At 41.7% G+C, this 27,640-nt stretch overlaps 1 protein-coding gene across 1 annotated transcript in view; it reads right to left on the bottom strand.

Moving 5' to 3' along the window:
- Window positions 1-7,547: 7,547 nt before the first annotated feature.
- Window positions 7,548-27,640, bottom strand: part of RP1L1 (RP1 like 1) — a 31,416-nt gene continuing 11,323 nt past the window's right edge. Inside the window, exons 2-3 of the mRNA XM_044290936.1 lie at window positions 16,960-17,125; window positions 7,548-12,802 (exon numbers count right to left, since the gene is read on the bottom strand). Coding sequence (XP_044146871.1) covers window positions 7,548-12,802; window positions 16,960-17,125 — 5,421 coding nt within the window. The remainder of the gene's footprint in view (window positions 12,803-16,959; window positions 17,126-27,640) is intronic.

Genomic DNA, 27,640 nt, shown 5'->3' with positions numbered 1-27,640 from the left:
TGTCTATTTACGGTCTGGGTGGACCAAGAGGTGAGCACCCATTTCCATCCGGTCTATAGGTTGAGCCGCTGTTCTCCAATATTTGATATTCCAGATAAGGCCGCAGCAGCTCTTTGTAAAGTGGTAATATTACATGCCTGCCCCGCGAGTCCATGCCTTGTTTAATGCATGACAATATCCTGGTGGCCTTAGAAGCAGCTGATTGACATTGTATGCTGTTATTTAATCTACGATCTACTAGGACACCTAAATCCTTCTCTATAAGTGACTCTCCCAGTGTTACAAGCCCGAGGACATATGAAGCACAGAGATTATTACTATCAAGATGCAGAACTTTATATTTATCTACAGTACATTGAACCTCATTTGCCAAGTTGATGCCCAATCACTCAGAGTTTTCAAGTCAGCTTGTAATGTATGGACATCTTCAATAGAATGCACAGTACCACATAACTTGGTGTTATTTTCAAAAATAGACACAGTACTACTACTTCCATCCTCTATATCAATAATAAGTAAATTAAGTAATAGAGAACCCAGCACTGAACCATTCAGAATAAGAATAATTGACCAAAACTCTCTGGACACAGTCCTTCAGACAGTTTTCAATCCAATTAGACCTTATTTTACCTAACACTACATCCACAGCTGCCCCTCTGTCCAGGCTTCTACTCACCTACTCATAAAAACAGATCAGGTTAGTCTGACAACTTCTGTCCTTGGTAAACCCATGCTGGCTATCACTTAGGATATTATTTACAGTCACATACGCCTATATATAGTCTGTTAAGAGTCCTTCAAACATTTTTCCCATAACAGAAGTTAAGCTGACTGGTCTTTAATTACCTGTGGAAGACCTAGAGTCCTTTTTGAATATGGGCACCACATTTGCCTTGTGACAGTCACTTAGCACTATACCAGTACCTAGAGAATCTCTAAATATTACAAACAGGGGCACAGCAATGACTGAACTGAACTCTTTAAGAACTCTTGGGTGTAATTGGACCCAGAGGCTTGTTTACATTTGCCTTATTTAACTTAGCTTGAACCATACAGTGCTGCCCATAATTATTCATACCCCTGGCAAATTTTGACTTAAAGTTACTTTTATTCAACCAGCAAGTAATTTTTTGACAGGAAATGACATAGGTGTCTCCCAAAAGATAATAAGATGATGTACAAGAGGCATTATTGGGGGGAAAAAATTCTCAGTCCAGTGAAATTATTCATACCCTTTACAAACTGTCACAATCTGTGGGAAAATCAAAAGTTCTATACCATTCCAAATAGTCCAAGCTGTTCTAAAGCATCCTAATTACCCTGATTCATTGGGAACAGCTGTTTTAATTGACTCAACAGATTAAAAACAGCAGCTCTCTGCGGTTGGTTTGTGGACAGTCATGGCTAAGACAAAGGAGCTCAGTGAGGACCTGCGGCTGCGCATTGTGGCTGCTCACAAGTCAGGAAAGGGCTACAAGGCCATTTCTAAATGTTTTGAAGTTCCAGTGGCTACAGTGCAAAGTATTATTAAAAAATACAAGATGTTCCACACTGTAGAAAATCTCAGAGGATGTGGTCGGAAGCCAAAAGTGACACCTGTGCTGGCCAGGAGGATAGTTAGAGAGGTGAAAAAGAATCCAAGGATCACCACCAAGGCCATTCTGGTGAATCTGGGCTCTGCTTGTGGCAATGTCTCATGGCAGACAATCCAACGGACACTTTACACTGCTGGGTTCCACGGATGCAGACCAAGGAGGAAACCACTTCTCCAGATAAGGCACACAAAAGCTTGCTTGGCCTTTGCAAAAGAAAGCTCATCTGGACAAAGAAGAAGACTTCTGGTCTGTGTTATGGTCAGATGAAACAAAAATGTAATTGTTTGGTCACAATGGTGTTTCCTTCATTTGGCATAAAAAAGGAGAAGCCTTCAACCCAAAGAACACCATCCCCACTGTCAAACATGGTGGTGGGAACCTAATGCTTTGGGGGTGTTTTTCAGCCAATGGACCAGGGAACCTAATCACAGTAAACGGCAACATAAAAAAAGAGCAATACATGAGGATTCTCAACGACAACATCAGGCAGTCTGCAAAGAAACTTGGCCTTGGGCACCAGTGGACATTTCAGCATGACAATGACCCAAAACACACAGCAAAAGTGGTGAAGAAATGGTTAGCAGACAACAACATTAACGTTTTGGAGTGGCCCAGCCAGAGTCCAGACTTGAATCCAATTGAGAATCTGTAGCGGGAGCTAAAGATCAGGGTGATGGCAAGAAGAACCTTAAACCTGAAAGATTTGCAGCTCAGTGCTAAAGATAAATGGGCAAAAATACCTGTGGAGACCTGCAAAAAGCTGGTCTGCAATTATAGGAAGCGTCTGATCGCTGTAATAGCCAATAAAGGCTTTTCTGGCTTATTGAGAAGGGTATGAATAATTTTGGACAGGACACTTTTTGCTCAAATGTAAATAAAAGCTGAGAAATGTTTTTTTTTTCCACAATAATGCTTCTTGTACATCGTCTTATTATCTTTTGGGAGACACCTATGTTATTTCCCGTCAAAAAATTACTTGCTGGTTGAATGAAAGTAACTTTAAGTCAAAATTTGCCAGGGGTATGAATAATTATGGGCAGTACTGAATGTAATAACAGCCTTGGCACCACTAATGTCATCTCCTTTCTCTTCTTTTGTACATACAGAGGTAAAAAAGAAAAAACATTTAGTAGATCCGCCTTTTCCTGATATTCAGTGACCCCCCCCCCCTTTACCATTATTTAGGATTCCTACCTGCTCTGACCCCTGTCTTTTAGGATTTATATAAAGAATTTCTGGGGATTTGTTCTACTCTCTTTGGCCACCTGCCTTTCATTTAGTGTTTTTGCAGATTTTCTTTTTTTTTTTACAGATTTTATTAAGACCTTTGTAAATTTCAAAGGCTACATCTGACGCCTCAGATTTGTATTATTTTGATTTGTTATTGACCAACTGATCTAGCAAAGTAGAATTTTGCCTTTCTATGTAACTAAGAACACAGGAGGTCTTGGTCCTCACTTTGCAGTAACATTGACTTCCTTGTCGCCTATTATTTTGTCACCGTAGCTTAATGTCAACAATGTATTTTGTCATCTGATTTGCCAAAACTGAGATGTCCTCAGAGCCCAGTGACTCACAACAACAGGAAACCATTACAATATGTTATTAACATTTTTTGGGGGGTGATCAAGGTCGTAGTTATAGGAAATACTTAACACTTCCAATTATGGTTATTGTTCTGTTCTGTGTATCTTCTATAGTCCTCTCTCTTACGGCTGTTACTACATTAAGGTCTAAGGGTTTGGACATTAGTATACTGGAAATACTGTAGATAATAAACAACAATTTTCCAAAATTTGCAGGAAAAGAAAATGCCATACCTTATTAAAGAATTTCTGGGACTTACAGGGGTATTCTGGTCATTTGACATTACACTCTATCCACAGCATTTGGGATAACCATTACATTGGGGATCCTTGGGTCACAACAGCAGGGGCCCAGTACCATGCAGAACCCAGAGCATGCACACTGCTGGCTATCTCCATCAGTCTCATAGAGATGATTAGAAAAGCAGCGTTTATGTTCAGCTTGCCACTCCATTTGTTTCAAGCAGCCCTGCTGGTTATGGGGCTCCTATTCTTAATATTGGTAGGAGTTCCAGCAACAGGACCACCACCAATCTAATTTTTATTCCCTATCCTGTGTATACCTGATATACCCATTAAAATATTGATGGCTTATCCTTAGGATATGCCATTGCTTTACTGTGAATTCTGAGATCCGGGAATAAAATAGGCTTCATAAGGCTTAGGTGCATAAAAAGTTTAAGTAAAGGTCACCTAGGCTGTGAACAAATGGTATGATATCTAGCCACTACATAGTTTGACTGAGCTTTCTTCTTCCAGTTCTGTCCACTGCAGCTGCTGAGAACAGGTGGTCATGGGGGCGCCAGGGGTTGGATACCCACTGATCTGATATCGATGACCTATCCTAAGGATAGGTCATCAATATCTAGAACCTGGAAAACCCCTTTGAAGGTGTCATAGGATGGACTTGACCCATTTTCAATCTTGTTAAAAACGGTATCTATCAATACAAATTAAATGAATCTTAATATTTTTATTATTTCCAGATACATCATAATCAGCGTTGCTTTTTACATGTTATACATCAAGTACATGTCAAATTCTGTGTGATACATTAAAATGCTTCCAGCGCCTTCACTCTAACTGTACATTAGCTTACACTTCAGAGATCAGCATTTACATAACCCAAGTTACATCACAAAGCTGATTTTCCTTGTGCGTCTCCCTGGATAAATCCTGGTAAAGTGTTAAATCCGCTCGTTCCTAGCACCAGCGATTGCAGACCAACAAAATTGTTCTTTTTTTCCAGTTTACATTTAAATCCATCCAGATCAGTGATAGATATGTCATGTAGGAAAACCAAGATTTTAAGTAAAATTATTACCACAAACACAAAGGAATACAGTGACCCTTGGAGAATGAGTAGATTTGTACCCCACTTCTTCCGGTTTATGTACAATCTAAAGTTTCATATTCAGTAAATGGTGCAAATGGTTAATACATGTAACAATAACTAATTTATTAAAAGCATGCATTCATTGTCAATCATTTCACCACAGATAAAGATATGACTGAGATATAGTATATACTGTAGACAGAAATGATTCAAGCTTAATTGCATAGATAGATTTCTATAGATACATATGAGACTGCTAGATATGAGATTGATAGAAAAAAAAAATTCTACATAATTGATAGATGTGATAGATAGATAGATAGATAGATAGACAGATCGATACAGTTGTCCTTGAAAGTTTGTAAACCCTGCATATTTCTGCATAAATTTGACCTAAGACTACATCAGATTTTCACACAAGTCCTAAATGTAGATAAAGACCCAAATCAAAACAAATGAGTGAAAAATACTAGACTTTTTACTTTTTTACGTTTTACTACAAATTTATTTATTGAGAAAAATGATCAAATATCACATCGGTGAGCGGTAAAAGTACTGTATGTGAACCTTTTCTTTCAGAATCTGGCATGACCGCCTTGTGCAGCAATAACTACAACTGAACGTTTCCAGTAATTAGTCCTGCACATCGGCTTGTAGAAACTTTAGCCCATTCATCCATACAAAACAGTTTCACCTGTACTATTTTGGTGGTTTTCTCCCATGAACTGTTCACTTTAGGTCCTTCCACAACATTTCTACTGGATTAAGGTCAGGACTGGGACTCCAAAACTGTGCCATTCCAAAACCGTGACTCTATTCTTTAACCATTCTTTGGCAGAACAACGTGTGCGCTTAGGACTGTTGTCTTGCTACACGTTCTCTTGAGACTCAGGTCATGGACAGATGTCCCAACATTTTACTTTAGAATTTGCAGGTATAATTCATAATCCTAGTCCTGGCCCAGATGTAGCAAAATAGGCCCAAACTATGATACTACCCCCTCCATGTTTCACAGATGAGATGGGGTTTTTATGCTGCAATGCAGGGTTTTTCTTTCTCCAAACAAAAAAATAAACAAAAAGTTTTATTTTGGTCTAATCCGGCAACAAAATATGGGAACGATTTATTAGATGTAGTGCAAAGGAAAACTGGCTTAGTTACCCATAGCAAACAATCAGATTGATCACTTCATTTTCAAAATGAGCTCTGAAAAATTAAAGGTGGGATCTGGTTGCTATGGGCAACCAAACCAAATTTCCTTTGTAACCGCTTTAATCAGTCTTCCCTGCTGTTCCAATAGCCTTCTGGCTCATCCAGGTGATCTTTGGGAAACTGCAGATGCCATATTCTTTTTGGAGAGCAGCGGCTTTCTCCTTGCAATTCTGCCATGCAGACCATTGTTGTTCTGTGTCCTCCTAATGGAGGACTCCTAATGAAGGACTCATGAACATTAATATTAGTTAATGTAAGAAATGCCTTTAGTTCCATAGAGGTTACCTTGGGTTCCTTTGTGACCTCGAGGACTATTACACATCTTGATCTTGGTGTAATCCTTGTACAGATGTAGCAGGGGTAACACACACACACTCTTAACTTTACTTTCTTAACTCATCGCGTTATCTTGAAACAAAAGCCATTGAAAAGCAATTACTTAACGTATTTAGTTGCATTTAGTTTAGATAACATGTCTCATAAAGCATGTGTGTTAACCCTGCTACATCCGTCGGTTGATCACACCTAGGGAGGGTGATAATGGTCTTCAATTTCCTACATTTGTGCATCTGTCTGATGGAATCCAAACTCTTTAGAGATGGTTTTGTAACATTTTCCAGCCTTATGAGCATCAACAACTCTTCTTCTGAGGTCCTCAGAAATCTCCTTTTGTTTGTGTCATGATACACTTTAACAAACATGCTTTGAAGATCAGACTTTGATAGATCTCTGTTCTTTACATAAAACAGGTCGCCCACTCACACCTAAATGTTATCCTATTGATTGAAAACACCTGACTTTAATTTCACTCATTTGTTTGATTTGGTTATCTTTATCTACTTTCATGATGTGTGTGAAAATCTAAAGTAGTTTTTGGTCAAATGTATGCAGAAGTATAGAGGATTCTGAAGGGTTCACAAACTTTCAAGCACCACTTTAGATAGGAGAAAAATAGATAAATATATTGTAAATATATTTTTATTGAGATAGATATATATATATATATATAGAAAGAGAGAGAGAGATGTTTTTATTGAGATAGATATATATATATAGAAAGAGAGAGAGAGAAAGATGTTTTTCCATCAGAATGACAGACACACAAAAAAAATAAAAAATGATCCTATTATAAATCAATGGTAGGTCTCCGGAGCAGCTGGTGTCCGGCACAGCGCTTCTGTTATAAACGGAAGTGACTATGCCTTATCTGTAATGCACTGCTCCTTGCGGCACTGCATTCTGGTAAGTTTAGGTTAAGGGAGGTTTTCTTGGAGAAGATTTCTGCAGAGTACCTGTTGTAAAGTGTAAACTTTGCAGGATGCAAACCAGGCTATGAATAGACCCTGAACAAGAAAGGAATTTAGGTTGTTTGAGCTCTTCAGTCTGCACAATTGTCAATAAAGCTCTGAATAAGAATACGTTGTAATACGGGTTGTAACTCTGGTATAAGACAGTTGCATTTATGCATTTACAAAGAGTTACTCAACCTTTTTACATAGGTGATATCCTTAACTAAACTGTAAAGCGTTGTTGGAGATGAAACCACTCTTTAGGATGAATATGCTACAATTCATGTCATTTTGCAGAGATTTTGTACTAAGTGTTTTCCACATCCAATAAAATGTAGAACCTAGCAGTGCAGATCCTATTTCCTGGCGCTTCAACATCAAAGGGGTTGTCCATTTAGGCAACTCATCTAACAGATATCAGAAGAATTGGATAATCTACATACAATTGTATAGTCTCATTTCAGTATGATGCAACTTCCATAATGTCCTGAGCTCTCATAGTATTTGATCTTTAATGTTTTGTTTTTTCCTAGAAGTCCAAGTCATCTTGATCTATGATATCTTCATCGATACCCTTTTTTGATTTATTGTCACATTCTTCAAAGCTTTCTTTGTTGTTTGCATACACCTGACCAATGGTTTCATTTTTAGATACACTGACAGGACTACCCCGTAATGAGGTATCTTCATCTTCAGAGGAACTGTCGGGATACATTTGTGACTTTTTGCCAGATGAACTATCCGACTGTCTTTTTGGTGATGTTTCTCCTACATTTTGGTCTTCTTTGCATTCTATTTTGGCATCTTCATCAGAACCATTTTGTGTTATGAGAGAGCACTGAACCAAACAAGATTTGTTTAAATATGAGCCATTAGTCTGAAAAACCTCAGTGTCTTCTGCTTGGATATCTTCCTCAGCGTTGATAGCAGCGTTAGTTGTTTCATCATCAACAATGTGATCTTCATCTTCTGACAATTTATCTGTTGCTATATGAACTTCATCAGTTTTATTTATCTCACTTTCATTTTCTTCACTCTCATTTTTTTCGTCTTGATTGTTTGTTAATTGTTGACCCGTGGGTAGGCCATCAGAACTATGTTCATCATCATTCTCATTGTTTTCACAAACTGATGTATGTGCATCAGGGCATTCCACACCCATGTCTTTCAATATGGCAGAATTTTTATCCGAATCATCCTCCAAATCGTCTACATGATTGATTTCTTCAATAAGGCCGTTACTTTCTAGTTGGACACTTTCTTTTTCCTGAAGTGGGCTACTAGACTGAAAATCACTTGAGTCACAGCCTTCACATTCATCCGTTACTGACTTGACTTCTTGACCATGAACTTTACCACGTTCACTTGAAATATCTGATTTTTCTTTATCGATTTCTTCTCCAGCATATACTTCATTGAGGCCTTCTTCATTCTCAGTTGAACAGTCATGTGCTATGCTTGGTTCAGGTTCTTCTCTTTCTTCTGTCAATAATGGATTGGCTACACCATCACTTGCATCATTTTCAGGGTCATCGTTCTCCCGTTTCAGTCTCAAAATCTGTTGAAGGTCAAATGCTTTAATGATCGGGGCATTGATAGCAACTGCTTGTGGTTTAGCTAATTTTAATGCTCTCTTTTGCAATATACATTTCTCACATGGGCAAAAGTCATTATTAGGCTGCCCACTGCCATCATCTCCAAATGAAGCACTGAAGGATAGGTCTTCTTCATCTGTTTCGCATGAGATATCATTTGTACCAACACCCCTGTTCTCTCCATTTGCATATTGGTAGATGGATACCCTTTGCATTGTTTGTAAACGTCTTCTTCGTTCTTCTGCTTGCATAGAAGAATTGCGTCTGGAGCCTTCAACTGGAGGTCTTGGCACCTTACTTCCCGTCTGAGTGTTTATGCTTTTGAGTTCATTCGAAATGCTCCTTTGGATTCTTTGACTTACTTCATTTTTCAGTTCTGCAATCATTTCATCAAGATTTTCATTGTCTTCCAAATTCCACCTGACTTTGAACTCATTCATTGCGTCTACATAATGAGTCATGAATTCTTTTTCAATTTTTTTCAGCAGTTTTAATACCCAAACTGGATCGACATCCTGTCCTTGTTTATCCTCCTTATTCCCATTAGAATCAGAAGTAGAAATGACCGTTGATGGACAATCACTTGAAGAATTGATGTTGTTTGTTTCTGTTGAGTTGGGCTCACTGAATTTTGGTTCTCCACTATGGCTAAGGATATTCATGCTGTTATTAGTTAAAAACCTGTGTTCATCTACAGTTTCTATACACTCAACATGATTTACATTATTTACTGAGTTAAAAGATCCTTCTTCTTTTGTTTCTTCTTTTACTTCTACTTCAGGTGTACTATCATCGCTGTCTAACTTTTTCTCATTCATGTTTTCATCCATGGCACATGACTTACCCTCAGCAAAGCTAGCCACATCAACCTCATTTGTAGTTTCTTTCTCATTCTCTGCATCATTTTCTCCAGAAATGACTCTATTCTCTTGACAGCATTGCATACAGTCTACATCTTTAGTGCCTGTAGACAGCTTTCCTTCTTCTGGCCTTCCATTTGCCGCAATGTGGTCACCTCCACCGGTTAGGCTTCCATCACCAGATCCTTCAAAACCACTATTGATATCAACTCCTGAAGATGAAACAGGCGTTAGTTCGTCATCTCTAGAGTACTGTTTTCTAGATTTACTGTTTGTAATACTCTTGTTAGTTGGGACCTCCGTCCATAACGCCTGCAATATGTTTAACAATTTGAAGTACTTAGTTTTTTTAAAGTCATTTGTATTCTTTGTGATCTCTGTTTGACCTTCATCCAGAAGCTGTAGACTTGCTAGGCATGATATCAGTACTATGGCAGAATTACTGAGCTTACTTCTCATGGTCTGTGATACTTCCGGCAAACTATTTGAACGATCAAATTTTGATTCTTGTGTGGGGGTTAGCAATGCTTTCATTATTTGCACAGAAGTTTGTATGTTGTTTGGAAGTGACTTTTTGTCACAAGCAGTCTGGTGTAGAACTCTCTCATTTTTAACATTATTTGCTGCTACCTTACTTAATAACACAGACTCATCATTATATTTTCCATCAGGAGCATTTGAGTCCTGAACGTCATTTGCATTATTAATGCAGTTCTCATCTTGAGATATCTCTTTTTTAGCCTCATTGCTGTTGTGCTCTTTTGTTACAGACACCCCATGCAAATCTTCTTCCTCCTGTACTTTATAAATGTCTGTTTTTGATGCTTCTTTTCCTACCTCTGTCTGTGTTTTTTTCTGGCATTCTTCCACTTCATAGTCAACAACCATTGCTTGTGAAGGAATCTTTCTTAGCCACTCATTTACTACTTCTTCTGGGGTCACATTTGGTAACGCAGATGGAATAAGTTCACTGTTTATATTGTTCTCTGCATCTAAAGGTTCTCCCTTAAGTTTTCTCTTGGAAGAGCTAGAACTATTTTTACGTTTTTTGGTACTGTGGATGTCTTCTCCACTGTTATGACTTGTTACAGTTTTTGTCTTCTTGCAGGTCTCTGTACTGGTTCTAGATGCCAGCATTTCCTTTGATCCTGGTGTTGAAGTTCTTGAGTTAACTGTCTGTTCCCCATTCATGGTCTTCATTTTTTCACTGAATATACTAGTGCTAGATAATTTTAACTGTGCTAACCTTAAATGTTTATGGGTTGGTTTTCCTTCAGGAGGTGATGGGCTATGTATACAGTTCATTTCAAGAGCTTCTGTTTGACTACTTGAGTCAGCAACCACATTGTCATTGACTGGCTCCTCTTCTTGTGACATTGATCTGGCAGTATCAGGTGAAGAGTTCTGGTCACACTTTTCAGAGGAACTTTTAACTATGCTCTTCGTCTCAGATATTGAAGACACTCTTGAACTAGCATTGAAAACGTGTTCATTTTCCTGACAGCTGGCACTATTGAATTTAGAGCTAAGAGATTTACTTGATGCCCGTGAAATGGAAGGACTACACTCACTATCTTTATTTTTAATACATGCTCTGTCATCAGATTTTTCTGTGCAGCTTAATGATTTATCGCAACTTTCCTGATGGTTTAGAATTTGATGTTGATCTTGAACAAAATTTGGTTGTACTGATTCAGTTATTGATGACATCGACTGACCCGATCTTGTGGATTGAAAGCTCTGTTCCTGATGTTCTGTGAAGGATCTTCTCTTGGACTGAGACAGGGTAGCGTCGCTTTCACTAATGTTGTCACATATATCTAGACTTTCTTGTTTTATCACTACTCTTTCATTGTTTTGTTTGGAAATGGAAGACAAGCAAGGAGAGTTACATAAAGTATCATCTCCATTATGTCCATTGACTTTCACACTTTTTTTAGAGGAAGATTTGGATTTTCTTGAAGATCTGGAAGATCCTCCTGTTGAATGCCTATCATAATCGGCAAGACTAGATTTCACAGGATCAGTAGACAATGCATTTTCAGTCATTTTATCATGCATTTCATTATGATGTGAGCTCTTTGTATCTTCTGCAGGCTCACTTCCACAGGAATCTTGTGAGATTCCCATTTCTATTGATAAACCTTGCATATTCTTCAATGACCCCTTACAACTACATTGGTGTGTTTCTTCATCTTCCTCATTATAACTAAGGCTGGATGCAAAGCTTTTTGTGTTCATGCTATTTCTCTTCAGCATTCTACTCTGACTCTTTATAGAATGTAATGATGACTGCGAAACAACACTTACTCTTTGACTACAATTTTCACCTCCAGAACAGGGAGTGGCCGATGCTTCGAGACACTCTTCAAAACTACCATCATGACTTCTCTGGCTGTGTTGTTCTTCAGAAAGCTGAGACTGTTGCTTTTGCAAAGAACCTTGACTCTTTAAGCTTGATCTTGACTTGTTTCGACTCTTGCCTCTTTTTGTTGGTTCAGTATCTGAAGCGGCATCCACATTTGAGGCTACAGTTGACCGACCACTACGACTTGCACACTGGCTAACTGTTGAATATGTCACCACTGTATCTCCATTTTCTTTGGTTTCTGAATAATGTGAAGACCTGTGGACAACATGCTCTGTGTACTCCTCCGAGGACACAGAATGTAGACTATCGACAGATGTCTTTTCATCACACATAAATCTATGGCGTGAGGATGTACTTGAAGCAGATGACCGTGTTTGCCATGTAGCTCTTTTCACATAGTCCTCTTGTTGGTTGACATGCATTGGGTTTTTCCAGATATCATATTCTTGGCATTGCATGCCACAGTGACTGCAATATATGTCCTCTATACCCGTATCATTTATCTTAGAGCTACACGAGTCAGCATCACATGGATAGAATGACTCATCTGTCTCGGAATAGTTCTCAGTGTTCATCTCCTCCATCTTATTATTTTCATTGAATAAACAAAGTTCTTCACACTTCGCTTTACCTATTGTACTGGACTTTTTTATTTGTGTGGACCATTGAAGGGTTTCTTCATTAAGCAGGCGAAACCGTACCTTCATCTCTACTGAAAGGCTGCCATCTTTGTTTACATGAACCTTTTTTTCAATGTCATCATTGAGTAAGGAATGTCCTCTGTCTTCTGATTTTCCATGAGGACACATATTGGGGTAAGAACCAAAGCCACTGTTCAGTGGTGACATATTCACGCCATTTGGATATGATCTTTCAGAAGACAGAGAGAGCCTTGTCTTGGTGCTTGATGATGGTCGTGGGTGAATCACACTCTTTTTGGCTTTTAGTCCAAAGTTTGCTGTGCAGACATAAACAGAAAATAATATGTCAATTCACTATAGAAATAAAAACAACAGTGTTGTGTTATGCAAAGTATATTTGATAGAATTTAAGATGCTTTAACATAATGAAGATTAAATGTGTTATGCCATGATTGATGTAAAAAAGACAGCCTATAGTATAAAACAATCTCTAACAAGCTAGATTTTTCTAACTCTGCTAGATTTATCTCAGGTTGGCAGATCAGGAGGTTTGTTCTTTCTGCTGCAGCTCTCTCCTTACCACAGCTCAGGGGCATGTCCTTTCTCAAGGGCCGATCCTTTCTGCTGCAGCTGTTTCCCTGTAACTGTCACAGCTTCTAACAGAAGATATGACTGATGACAGTTGAATATTTAAACTGAGAGTGTGTGACCACCTAAGTGAGCTGGACAGAGAAATAATGAAAAGACTAAACACAGCAGGTGGCGCTATACAGATACATTTTATTAAACAGCTCAGTGTCTATACTAAATTTTTAATTACATGCAATTACAAAAATATTCAGAACGAGATGCTGGTTTGAAAAATGTAGAATATTTTTCAAGGGATGACTCCTTTAAACACATGTGTCAACAAATTGATTTACTTAAGGGAGCAATCTGCGTAAATCTGATACACTGTGATGCCTAGTTTAGGATGTGAGAGGGAAGAGTTTGACACAGGGATTCAATAAGCAAATTAGCTCTCGTCCAGAAAGATCTTCTGAAGGAGAGCTAATTTGTAAGCCTGTTAGACTCCCTGCACCACTGGTTCTCCACAAGAAGAACCAGTACCTTCCAAAAACAGGGATTAAAAAACATCAAAGAAAAAACTATCTTTCAGGGACTCTTGATCAATGGTGGTTTCTGTAAGTAGGTGTAGCAAATTGGGGGGCCTAATCTCTGTAGGGTAGGGGGTCCCATTGATTTGCATGGGCTTCACTTTCTCATTTTTTAGTGCATACACTGCTATTTGCACATGCCTTCTCAGCAGAGAAAATAGTGAGGAATTTTATAAATGTCCAGGCTATCATGACATAGTGTCTCAATTCATTTTTTTAATATTGCATTTCACCGTATGTTCCCTTTACATGTTTTTTTGTCAAAGGATTTTTTCACGGTTGAGTGCCCTTATGGGATGTCCTGCCGGGAGGTCTAAGGGTGTGTGTGGCCATTAGGTTCTTCACCTCCCTTCTACCCTAGCTCCTGCTTCCGGAGGAGCAAAACATTTGACTATGGCGTCTGGTAGATGTTAAGATGACAGTTCAGGCAAAAGCTATGAACAAGATGGCTCTGCCTAAGCTTCGGTGAGAGGAAGGCTTTCATCGTTGGTCTTTGCAGGGACTTCTGGTTTGCAGAGTCAGGGAAAAGTTTACAAGGGCCCTTCTCGATTTGGAGAGTTGACCTTGTACACATTTTGTTTGCCAAAATAATATTTGTGTTGTGTCTTACTTGGTTTTACTGCAAGTTTCATTACAGTTATGTTTCTCAGGGGTGGAGGGTATATATTTTTTTTTTAATACACGTGTCCATAAAGATGTTCTTTAGGGTTGCAGTCAAAGGTGGAATACAAGAAATGAATTATCGAAACAATTTTCCATATCTTGAGATTTAATTGTTTTTGTTCAAAGGCCCGAAGCCTGAGCCTGCACTACTAAGAGATTCTGATGACAACATATTCACCTCACCTTCACATGAACATGGAAACTATAAAGTGGGAAGTTCTTCATGACAAAACCGCACCTGACAGAAATCAGAAGGGGATATGTTGGCATGAGACTCTCTCAGTAGATCAGACTCCAGGTTTTGAGCTTGTGGCATCATAAGATCAAACCGTTTTCACTTTTTTTTTTCTGTTGTTTTCTGGTTAGTTGAAAAAACGCCATAGCTACGATTATCCAGAAAATGACCTTATGTATCACAGGTCATCTGCTTCACCTTCTCACAAAGTCTTTACACCTTAAATGATTTCTTGCAAGATGCTCAGAAGTCACTGCGGCTTATGTGGATACATGTTAAAAGACTGAAAATCATCATGTCCTTCTTCTCCTAGTTGAGTTCTCACGATGGTCTTCCTCTTTTCTGGCCACAATAACTTTGAAGTGCATTTCTACAAGCTATTTCCTGCCTAGGATCAAACACTATTTCAGGGACCGTGGATTAACTGAAGATGGAGAAGCTCAAGAAATAGACAGTAAAAGATGGTGTTCTTGTGTAAACCTTCCTGGAAGTAAATCCCGACTTGAGCTCCTAGACTCAACATCTCAAGGTGTCAGTCTATAAAGTAGCATGTAGCTTTATTGCAAAGTCAAAATGCAAAATTTATTATTGTCCAAAATGTAAAAATAATTTTTCAGCTTTTTTGGTTTTCTGATCAACATATTTAGGCTTTGTTTGTGATATTTTTGTACATTTTATGGCTCTTGACTGCAAACATTAGAAAATCTGGTGATGCGTTAACTAATAACATGATTATGAAGCTCATGGCATCAAAGATAAACTACCAGACTTGTAAAATCTTTAGTTTCATCATAAATGTTTCACTGTCTTCTTAATAAACCTTTATTGACTGCCGCATAGAGACAGGGGATACAGATATGTATCAGGTGCAAGCCTTTCTAAGATTCACAAAGCTTTGAGTTTGCAGCAATCGATTGTACAAATGTCGCCATGGTGCCCTAACCTAGGGCAACTGTAAAATCATGGGGGTACTGTTTCCACGCCTTAACTTCAGTGTTTCTCTTTGGCCCAGAAAGTTGCAAATGGCCATGTGGTGAACAGGTTTTTTGCAGTGATTGAAAAGTTGTTCTTGTCCAAGGAAAACGTGAGAGTCCCTATGGTTGCATAGGCAAAATATCCAGGAGCTATCAGTAGGAGTAAAATCATGCAAGCTTTAGTTATTCAATAATTAAAATCTAGAGGTGCATATCATTTAACGCTGATGAGTTTCAGACTATAGCCTAGACCAGTTGTGGGCACCCGTGGACTGGAAAAAGTCTAAGTTGTACCAGTATGCCTTAGACTTTTCCTGCCATTCATCAGCGCAGGGCGCACTATGAACAGCACAGGCAGCACATTGAGTGTAGGCAGGGTATTATAGCTACATGATAAAGTACATGGTAGATATATTGGACTGTAGTGTTGGCACTTTGCGCTAAATAAGTGGGTTGTAGGTTTGCAGTTTGGGCACTAGGTCTCTAAAAGGTTCACCATCACTGGCCTAGACCTTAGTCGTAACCTTAGGCCTTGGCAATTCTGTGTGCACAAACTCATACAGTAATGTGTGGTTTGCACAACTAATCTACAGTTTGGACTTGCATTGCACTTAATGTCGTGCCTTCACCATTAACCATGTGGAAGAAATGGCTCTAGGAATCGGAAGAATGTCTCTATAGTACAGCACAAGCTGGAGCAGGCAACATTATGGATCTTCACTGAATCTACCATATGGAGACATAGTACGTATGTGTGCATAACAGGCTAGTGTAGTCCCGAGAACCCTGAGAAAGCTGCAAAACATGTCAAGGGGACTAAATTAATGTTAAATTTTGACCGCTGGCAGAGTAGCAGCGACCTAGTGTGAGAAGTGGACTGCAGCCGCTCCAGATAGCACTGGTGCTATGATAGAGATACTGTGCGCCGGTGTCTATCTCCATTAAATATTCAGGCAGTCCAGGGACACATAGTTTCATTGAGCTAAACTATACTTTTTTTTTTAGAGGAAGGGGGAATGTTGTGTTTTTTTGCACCATGAGGTACAGTATATACACAGTCCAGTCCCATTAGTCTGACCACTTCCCAGTTTTTGGAAGAGCGTAGCTCATGAAGGAAGTCCCGTGTGCTGAGCTGGCTTGGTGGGTATATAAGATGTGTGATAGACTGTCTGCACACATATCCCTTACTTCTGTCATGGGTTTAAAGAGGAGATTTATTAGAGCTGTAAAAAGGGATAGTTATTGGCTTGTCAGATTTGTGAAACTGCGCAGTGTGAACTGTTCTCTGCTGCTGTGGTGAAAGTGTACGGTGAGTGGACAACCGGCAGCATTGTGAATAAGAGACGTGGTGTACTACGTGCCACTGATGTGAGAGATGAAAATACGCCGGTCAAACCTCCTATTATCTCAGACCACAAGGCCACGACTACTATACAGGCACTCACCATTTTTCTTATTGTCCATCACCTCGGTATTGGTGCTTGGATGAGAGCGGAGGCCTGGAAGCTTGTCACTTTTATGCACATCTTCCATGTGGATGGACTTAAAAGGCTCCTTCCTTGCACAGATGAGGATGCCGGCAGACTGCAGAACGCCTTGTATGTTTTCAATCTGTTGGGCACAGAGCACAGGCACAATGCTTATCAATTTTATCGTATATGGACATAAAAACATTAAATCCTTTTTTAAACAATATATAAAGTTAAACAAAAATGTACTATTTTCACCCCTCACGGGTAGCTGTAAACCTGTTTCCAATGGTGTGAGACTAAACTCACATGTATAGGTGGTCTATATGTCATTGTGACTTTAAATTGGTAGCCATCTTCCTCTGGAAAGCTCTTTCTTACAGTAAATGAGCTTTATTGTTTCATAGAGCCTGGGGTATGTATGGTTTGTTATGTCCATTGCTATGCTGCCATCTAGTGCCCAAACTGTGTTATGTTATTGCATTTGGTACATGCATTAGGACCTTTTGGTCGCATGACCCTCCTGTGAAGGTCCTTTTTGCAAGCGCCCGACTGTATAGGGAGGGTGCTTAGGGACTGATGGTCACCCCCATTGCCCCTTTTCCCCTCAGGGCATTCAGTGAGATCGCCCCGCATGTTAATGGTTAAATAAGGTGGTAGATCAGGGGGCTGTTAAGGGTTAATTCTCTGGGGGGATCCTCCTTAGACAGGATGGGGGCGGTGCAGGAATCCTGAAGGTTACATATACCCCTCCCCTGTTCCGGTACTTCCTCTTGCAAGTGGAAGCAAAATTGTCCCTCCCTCCCTTTGCGGTTATCATTGAGAGGCGGGCGAGGTGCTCGGTTGTGATCAGTTATGGATACTTGGTTATTCTGTTTTGTTTTTTCTATTTTCAGAGCCCCCACTGGGAGTCTAGCAGTTTGGATATCGCTCCGAGGATTTTGGCTTTGGAGAGCCGCAAGTTCTGGTTGAGTCTATGAAGTCACAGCTGGCGGCATTTGAGTACAGCGGAGATATGGTGGGAGCAGATGGCGTACTTGCCCACTGGGAGTCCAGCTGTGGGCATACTGCTCTGATGATTACGGTTTAACTTGCCCGCTGGGAGTCCAGTGTTTGACATACTGCTCCGATATTATGGTTTATTAAGGTTTGCCGCTTTAATAAATAAGCTGTGGCCGATCACCACCCAGCAATAAAAGTGACACAGTTGTCGGTGTTGTTTGTTATGGGTCAAGGTTGGGTAAAGGGGCCAGGGGTTAGTAAAGGTGTTGCCCCTTCCTATGTTTCCCTGAATACCGGCAGTCATACAGAACAACAGCAGGGCCTGTTTAAACCTACGTAGAGAGTGCAAGTGTTTCAGCAGCAAGCCGCTGTTGTGTTAAACTCACCCTGTGGTCTGGATCTCCCTCCTTCTACCACCTTCCAGGCAGGCTCGCTCTGTCACTCCACGCAGGCTAAGGCCCGCTTGACTTGGAAGAGTACAAGACCTTTTTCTCTACTTTCTCTTTGCTCCTCCTCACTTCATCATCTCCAAGATTTCTCTCGTGCTTTCTCCATACTCTGGAATGCGATACCCCAATAAATCAGACTCTCCCACCCTTTAGACTTTTAAATGCAACCTGAAAAGTGTCGTCTTCAGAAAAGCTTCCACCTACAATAATCTGTCTCTACTTCACAACTGTATATGCTATTTCCAGTGGCGTACATAAAAAAGTAGGAGCCCCCAAACAGGACAGAAAAATCTCTGCCTAAACCCTTTTCAATGACCCTTGCGCCATTTTTCCACTGCCTCATTTGCTAAAAGTTGTTCCTTTAGAGGGTAGAGTCCTGACCAAGTTTGTGTCTCCAGTAGAAGAGGAGATAATCCCAACTAAGACTGGCCCTCTTCTTGCCCTGGGCCCCATAGCAGTCGCATGGTCTGATGCTATGGTAGTTACGCCCCAGGCTGTCTCCTCGTCGAATCTAGGACTCCAAGGTTAGGGCCCTCTCTTATTCTGTTCCTCAGCAAACTCATAAAGTTTATTGTACTTGTGGGTTTGTCGTGTTATGTGTACAACAAAACATGCAAATACTGTTATGCACTTTAAGTAGTGTTGATTGAGCATGCTCGGCACATCGTGGTGTTCAGCCGAATACAGCGTGTGCTCGAGCACGATGCTCGAGTCTCCTCCGCGCACGTTTGTTGGCTGCTACGCAGCCAATAAACGTGCAGGCAGGTACTGCCACTCACTGTAATGCCGTAGCCATGTTGGTTACTGGCATTACAGTGATTGGCTGGACGGAACGCGTCATCGGGTGCTATAAAGCACCCAATGACACGTCGTTCGGCTCAGTCTTAGTCAGGGAGAGCTGTGCTGTAGAAGGGACAGATAGTGTAGGGAATTGAATTACATTTTTTTGTTAGGCAGGGTTGGTGTTAGAGACCCAAAAGTCCTTTTAAGGACTATTGTTGTATCTGGCAGCAATATATATTTTTAGCGCAACCTGCACTAAATAGCTTGCAATTGTTTGGCCGCTGCAGACAGCAACATTATCTGCACTGCATCTCCTGTGTAACGTGTGCGCAGCCTGAAAATATCTGTGACATTCAGTGTACTTTTTCCGTAGACGGTGTCCGCTACGGACAGTTACATTACCTGCGCTACATCTCCTGTATAACATTTGCGCATCCTAAAAATATCTGTGACATCCAGGGTACTTTTTTCGTAGACGATGCGGACAGCGACATTATCTGCGCAAATTTCGTGTTTAACGTGTGCGCATACTAAAAATATCTGTGACATCCAGTGTACTTTTTCCGTAGACGGTGTCCGCTGCGGACAGTGACATTACCTGCACTACATCTCCTGTATAACGTTTGTGCATCCCAAATAGCTGTGACATTCCCTGTATTTTTTTATTAACCGCTGGTGACAGCAGCGACATTACCTGCGCTACATCTCCTGTATAACGTTTGGACATTAGGGTGTTTCATTTTTCCAAAGATGTGATTATCATATGACTTTGCTTACGCCCCAAGTCTCAGTGATGTAATATATATATACACTCACCTAAAGAATTATTAGGAACACCATACTAATACGGTGTTGGACCCCCTTTTGCCTTCAGAACTGCCTTAATTCTACGTGGCATTGATTCAGCAAGGTGCTGATAGCATTCTTTAGAAATGTTAGCCCATATTGATAGGATAGCATCTTGCAGTTGATGGAGATTTGAGGGATGCACATCCAGGGCATGAAGCTCCCGTTCTACCACATCCCAAAGATGCTCTATTGGGTTGAGATCTGGTGAGTGTGGGGGCCATTTTAGTACAGTGAACTCATTGTCATGTTCAAGAAACCAATTTGAAATGATTCGAGCTTTGTGACATGGTGCATTATCCTGCTGGAAGTAGCCATCAGAGGATGGGTACATGGTGGTCATGAAGGGATGGACATGGTCAGAAACAATGCTCAGGTAGCCCGTGGCATTTAAACGATGGCCAATTGGCACTAAGGGGCCTAAAATGTGCCCAGAAAACATCCCCCACACCCTTACACCATCACGACCAGCCTGCACAGTGGTAACAAGGCATGATGGATACATGTTCTCATTCTGTTTACGCCAAATTCGGACTCTACCATTTGAATGCCTCAACAGAAATCGAGACTCATCAGACCAGGCAACATTTTTCCAGTCTTCAACAGTCCAATTTTGGTGAGCTCGTGCAAATTGTAGCCTCTTTTTCCTATTTGTAGTGGAGATGAGTGGTCCCCGGTGGGGTCTTCTGCTGTTGTAGCCCACCTTTCTTTACCATTCTGACATTCAGTTTGGAGTTCAGGAGACAACCCTACATGCATTGAAGCAACTGCCATGTGATTGGTTGACTAGATAATCGCATTAATGAGAAATAGAACAGGTGTTCCTAATAATTCTTTAGGTGAGTGTATATATATATATATATAGTTGAAGAAAAATAGGACTGCACTCCGAATAAAAGTGAAGATATGTGAAGCTTTATTCACCCATGGTATGGCAACTCAGCGACGTTTCGGCTCACAAGAGCCTTCTTCCAGCATAGAAACAGTGAAAATGACGACATATAAAGGCATGTCTAGGATAACTAACCAATCGTATTGTGGTTACAATCATGAATAAATTAAACACATGTGATACATATAAATAAAGTGCAAGTGCATGATTATATAAGTGCTTGAGAGATATACATCACAGGAACTTTCTCCCTATGTGCTAATCATATAAATAAATAATATATAAATTATACAGTGTGTACAATAAAGTGAGTAGTACATTGGATAGAGATCGTAGATATCGCACCTCTCGATGAAATGGCGTCCGCTTACAACTTCGTGTTTCCAGGCATGCGCAGTGAATGAATAGAGACGCTCAAGGAAACACGAAGTTGTAAGCGGACGCCATTTCATCGAGAGGTGCGATATCTACGATCTCTATCCAATGTACTACTCACTTTATTGTACACACTGTATAATTTATATATTATTTATTTATATGATTAGCACATAGGGAGAAAGTTCCTGTGATGTATATCTCTCAAGCACTTATATAATCATGCACTTGCACTTTATTTATATGTATCACATGTGTTTAATTTATTCATGATTGTAACCACAATACGATTGGTTAGTTATCCTAGACATGCCTTTATATGTCGTCATTTTCACTGTTTCTATGCTGGAAGAAGGCTCTTGTGAGCCGAAACGTCGCTGAGTTGCCATACCATGGGTGAATAAAGCTTCACATATCTTCACTTTTATTCGGAGTGCAGTCCTATTTTTCTTCAACTATATTATTGGGGCTTTGCCGCTGCCCTTGTGGATTTTGCACCCACATTGAGGGTGGTGCTCCCTCAGGATTTTTTCTTCTATATATATATATATATATATATATATATATATATATGCCAAATTTCAAGAACATTGGATAATATTTAGGGGTTGCACACATTGATCATGTTTATCTCAAACTAGTGAAATTTCTAATATTGAAGTGCTTTGTAGTAATGGGCTTCTCATCAGGGCCGGCCTTTGGGGTGTGCGGGCTGTGCGGCCGCACAGGGCGCCATAGCAACAGGGGCGCCGGGCGGCCGACAGCCCGCCGCAAACTAAATCTACTTACTATTTTGTTGCGGCCGCCCGCCGGCCAACTAACAGCACAGACTATAGAAAGAGTGAGGAGGGGGCGGGGCCCGGGGCCGCTCTCAGCTCCGCCCTGCTGCCTGGCCTCCTGTCTCTTTAAGAGAGCAGACCAGTGGCTGCTGGAGCGTAACGCAGCTGCCGCACAGCTTTTGATGTTGCCACTGAGCTCCGCCCCCAGGGCCCAGAGAGAAGAAGTAAGGAGTGAGCCTGAGCGCCAGCCAGCAGCCACAGCCTGAGCCAAGTTCCACCATAAGTTACAGGTATTTAGTAGTACAATTTTGTACAAAGATAACAACTGGATGGATCCCATCTGCCACTGGCCCATCATGGAGTGGGAGAAATGTGCCATGGGGGGGGGGAGGCTCATAGATGACAGGGGGACAGTGTGCTTTCCTGCTACTACATCAACCCCCCCCAGATGTGACGTCATCGGCGCAGGCGCATTGAGGATGGAGCGGCCGAGCGAGCATCCGCCTCTCAGTGCGCCTGCGCCGATTGAAGACAGGTACGGCACAGGCACCAGATTTTGAATGCAAACAGGGCCAGCAGAGAACGATCCCGTTCCCTGGCCCTGTCAATCAAAATGCGGAGGGGGCGTCATTATGATAGGAGGATGCGGCTGCTACCAGCAAGTAGACGCCCTGCTCGCTGGTAGACAGGTAATTTACATATTATAACAGTACGTTTTTAGCAAAATCTACTGAACCAAAATGATTAATCACATTATGTATGGATAAATCGCAGTATAGGGATTATAAGTACACAAAAAAAACTGTTTAGTGGGGTGACAGAAGCCCTTTAAGGGTTGGACTTTAACTCCTTGCTGCTGATGTTGAGCGTGCCACCAATCATATTCCCCTCCCCCCAGCACATCAGTTACCTTTAGGAGGGGGGGGATATGATTGGTGGCTATGTGCACACTCTGCATCATCCAACCCCTAATGCCCCCCCAAAATGCCCAGTGGGGGGGTGGTATGACAGGCAGGAGGGGCGATGTGTATGCGGGCCCTTGCCCTGCACTCGCTCAGCTGGCTGTGCTCGCATACATATCATGCCCTGTGTCCACTGTCCTGTGCCCACTCTGCTAAAGCCTGGCATAGCCCAGCTATGCCCTGCTTTACCAAAGCAGACAGGCAGGAGCCGTGTGGTGATCATATTTATTGTATGTATGTGTGTCCGTCCCTGTGTGTGTCAGTCCCTGTGTGTGTGTGTGTCTGTGTGTCCATCCCTGTGTGTGTGTGTCTGTGTGTCCATCCCTGTGTGTATCACCATGCCCACAGTGTTCCTATGTCTTGATGCAGCTGCTTCAGAACGTTCTGTGCGGGGCAAGAAGAAGAAGATGGAAGAGGAGGCAGCGCCGCCAGCATGGAGTCCGTGCGATAGACACAGGGAGGCACACTAAGGACGAAGGTAACACTTCCACATGATCTACACTAGTGTTATCTGTGGTTTTACATAGGACTGCAGGTAACACTACCACATTATTCAGCACTAGTGTAAGGGGGGGGGGGCACCACAAGGTTAGCTCGCACAGGGCGCCTGAACACCTAAGGCCGGCCCTGCTTCTCATGTATTTGTTTCATCTTTTGCAGGTAATTGAACTTTAAAATGGGAACCAAAAGAGGAATTTGGCTGCTAGAAAAGGTGCCAATTAGTGATTTTTTAGGAGCTCGGCTCTCTTCAAAGGAACAAGTACTGTTAATTTTTATTTACCATCACAAGGAAATGAAAGAAACACTTTCGGATGCTGCTAAATCTACCAGTACTAAACTGCAGGAAGTGTGGAGGAAAGCAAATACTGTATCCCTGAAATCGAGAAACACGGATAAAGCAAATGTGAAACTGCAGATTTAGAAAGGTAATCTCATCGAGTTATTTGACATTTCCCAGCAAAATGTGATGGACATGACTAGCGTATCACAAGAAGATAAAGAATTTCTTAGGTCACAAAAAAAAGATCATATGAGTTCATCAATGAGTGGAGTAGACAAGGTTTTCGCCTCGAAAATAAGAACGAACGAAGTGTGCAAAAGAAGAAAAAAATGATTCATATAAGAATAAACATTACAAAGCTATCGCTGAAACCAATAAGACAGTTATACTGGAAGACATTAGCCATTAGACATTAGCCACTAGACATAAGACATTAGCACCTAGTGAGGAAGAGGCTGAGTTTTTGCCTCCAGCAACCAAAAAATTAATTTCAAATCCTACATTAAAACCTCTTGATCAGACACTCACGTCTACTTGGGTTCGACAAGCAAGTACTTCATTTATAGCAACTGCAAAGAGCCTTGGCCACGATGTTTCAAAAATTTCCAGATCTCCATCTACCGTTTACCGAGCTCGGGCGATTAATAGAAGTAAAATGGCAAAGAAAATCGAAGAGTCACTTTGAAAATCCTCCTCATTTGGTCTTGCATTGGGATAGTAAACTGTTGCCCTCAGTTGCCCATGGGAGTGTCAAAACTTTGGAAGATAGAGTTGCAGTTCTAGTGCCTGGCAAAGATTTTGAACATTTTCTTGGTGTACCTGTTGCCCTGAAAGGCACTGGTGAGCAGATGGCTGAAGTAGTTATTCGGTAAGTGGACCGATTTGGGCTACGTGACAATATCATAGGTATATCTTTTGATACTAATATTATGGCACACAGTCAATTACAATTTTGCATCCTGTTCACAAGAGGCGCAAGGGATTTTGTATCCTGTTTGTATAAGGCGCAAGGGATTTTTGATCCTGTTCATCCATAGTTTGCATATGGCGCAGAGGATTTTGGATCCTGTTCGTGACGCCAATTCTATGCAGCTAGACGGACCGCAGGGAAACACGTGAGGCTCACGGTGGGCCGATGGGAGTAGCAGTTCATGTACTCACTGTTAGCAGAGCCTCCCTGGGCCGGCAGTGCAGTGGATGGGAAGACAGCACTAAATCCTCCGGGGCACTCTCGGGTGCAAGGAACACCAGCCAGATGGAAGTTGAGGTGCCCTTGATGGTGTAGGTGTTTAAGGTGCTTTAGTGGCTGGGCCCCTGTGTTCGTGACGCCAGCACCGTAAGGTGCAAATGTTGAGCGTAGTAGTAATAATGAAGAGTCAGTTGTAAAACAATTTCAACCTTTACTTAAATCAACAGTCTCAAGGCAGATGTTACAGTCCATCAATAAAGTGAATTCATATGACATAAGTGATGATTCAGAAATAAGTTCAATTGTATTCCACTTATCAGGTTTAGTCAATTGTCAGTTGAGAAGTTTTCTCTTTAGGGTTAACACTTTACAGGCAAGACTTCTTATAATAGTTCTACGCTTAATCTATAGCACTCTAGTACTAAATATGCTGGTTTCGGTTTACTTTGAGCTATCCTATAAGGGAGTTCTCCCTCCTGGCAGGCATCAGTCTTCTGCTACATTATTTGCAGGACGCTCTTCTAAAAAGGTTTAGGTTTCCACTATATCCCGGAAGGCATCTAGTGAATAAGGACAATTCTGTGCACTAATTATCCATACGTGTCCCGGCACTTGGAAAGTTACTCTCAGGCACTTGTGCTGATGAGGTCCATAAGCTAGATTCAGCTATAACCCTCACTAGGCTTTCTTCATATTTAGACATAGACTCACTGTCTGGTGCTTGGTTGCTGTGGTTGTCTTCTCCAGGCTTGATCAGGGCCCAGAGGAAAGTAAAACAGCTACATGTTGATTTAGGCCTGTTTCTCTCCTCCATGAACTTGCTTCTCCTCTCACTAACTACTTCATTTCCTGTTCTACTCTACATTCTGCTCTAAGCTAGACACACCCAAAGCTATATATAGTGTGGTGCCAGCTGCATCTAGGGGTGAATGGGTGGAATGACAATGCCGGACTGATAATGTGAAATACCATACATTAGATAAAAACATAAATAATCAGATGTTTAAAGTGTCCCAATTATACACTGATATGGGACTCTGCACTCTTTTTATCGCCATTACTTGATTTGGGCCTCTCGACAAGCCCGCTTGAAGAGGGACATGAGGAGATTGTGTGCTCTGATGCCCAAACTCTTGAGCATCCACAGTTACAAGAAGATGACGGTGGGGAATGGCAATTAGTGTTTCACGAGGTGGATGATGATGATGAGACACAGTTGCCAATAAGTCAATGGCAATTAGTGTCTCAAAAGGTCGATGATGAGGATGAGACACCGTTGTCACTAAGTGAGGTTGTTGTTAGGTCAACAAGTCAGGAGGATGACCAGAGTGAGGAAGTGGAAGAGGAGGTGGTGGACGATGAAATCACTGACCCAACCTGGGAAGGTGGCAAGCCGAGCAAAGACAGCAGTACAGAGGGGAAGGGATCCGCAGCACCGCAACAGGCTGGAAGAAGCAGTGGGGTGGCAAAAGGGAGAAGGCAGCCACACCAAACAGGCCCGCAACTGTTCCCCGTTGCACCCCCTTGTGGCAATCTCCCTTGCCAAGGGGTAGGTGTTCCGCAGTCTGGCGCTTTTTTGAGGAAAGCGCGGACGATAAAAGAATTGTCATTTGCAACCTGAGCCCTGTGTTGAACCAAAATGAGCAGGGGCGTGAACACTAGCAACCTCACCAGCATGATCCGCCACATGGCATCAAAGCGCCCTAATAGGTGGTCTGAACGCCTGGGTCCACAATCAGTGTCTGCGGGTCACACCACTGCCTCCTCTTTCCCTGTGTTGTTACGTGCTGGCCGATCCCCTGTTCAAGACGCAGGCCCGGATGCCTCCCGCCCTGCACCTGGACCTTCGCAAGCACCATAAGCTAGCACATCCAATTCTGTGTCCCAGCGTAGCATACAGATGTCCATACCCCAGTCCTTTGAACGAAAGCGCAAATACCCAGCCACCGACTTACACCAGCATGTGTCCTGAAACATCATCCGTGCCCTGACCAACGCAGTTATTGGGAAGTTCCACTTAACGACTGACACATGGACAAGTGCTTTTGGCCAGGGACGCTACATTTCCCTGATAGCACACTGGGTGAACGTTGTAGAGGACGGGAGAGAGTCGCACCCTGGGATGGCACAGGTGCTACCAACGCCAAGGATTGCGGGTCCTACTTCCATCAGGATTTCCGCCACCACCTACATTAGTGGCTGCAACCCCCCTTCTCCTCCTCCACCTCCTCCTCCACTTCCACCTATGAATTATCATCTTGCAGCACCAGTCAAGCATCAGTCAGTAGCTGGAAGCAGTGTAGCACTGCAGTGGGGAAGTGGCAACAGGCCGTGCTGAAACTAATTTGCTTAGGTGACAAACAGCACATCGCCGCAGAGCTATGGCAGGGTATAAGGGACCAGACTGAGCTGTGACTCTCGCCACTCAACCCACAACCAGGCATGGCTGTGTCTGATAATGGCCGTAACTTGGTGGCAGCTTTGGAGCTCAGCAAGCTCACACACACACCATGCCTAGCCCACGTGTTCAACTTAGTGGTTCAGCAGTTTCTCAAAACCTACCTCAATTTGCCTGAGCTGCTGGTGAAGGTGCGCTGTG

This window comes from Bufo gargarizans, chromosome 4 (genome assembly GCF_014858855.1).
Source record: "Bufo gargarizans isolate SCDJY-AF-19 chromosome 4, ASM1485885v1, whole genome shotgun sequence".
Classification (NCBI taxonomy): Eukaryota; Metazoa; Chordata; class Amphibia; order Anura; family Bufonidae; genus Bufo; species Bufo gargarizans.
Note: the sequence above shows the minus strand (reverse complement) of the source record. Positions and strands in the feature narration are given on the sequence as shown.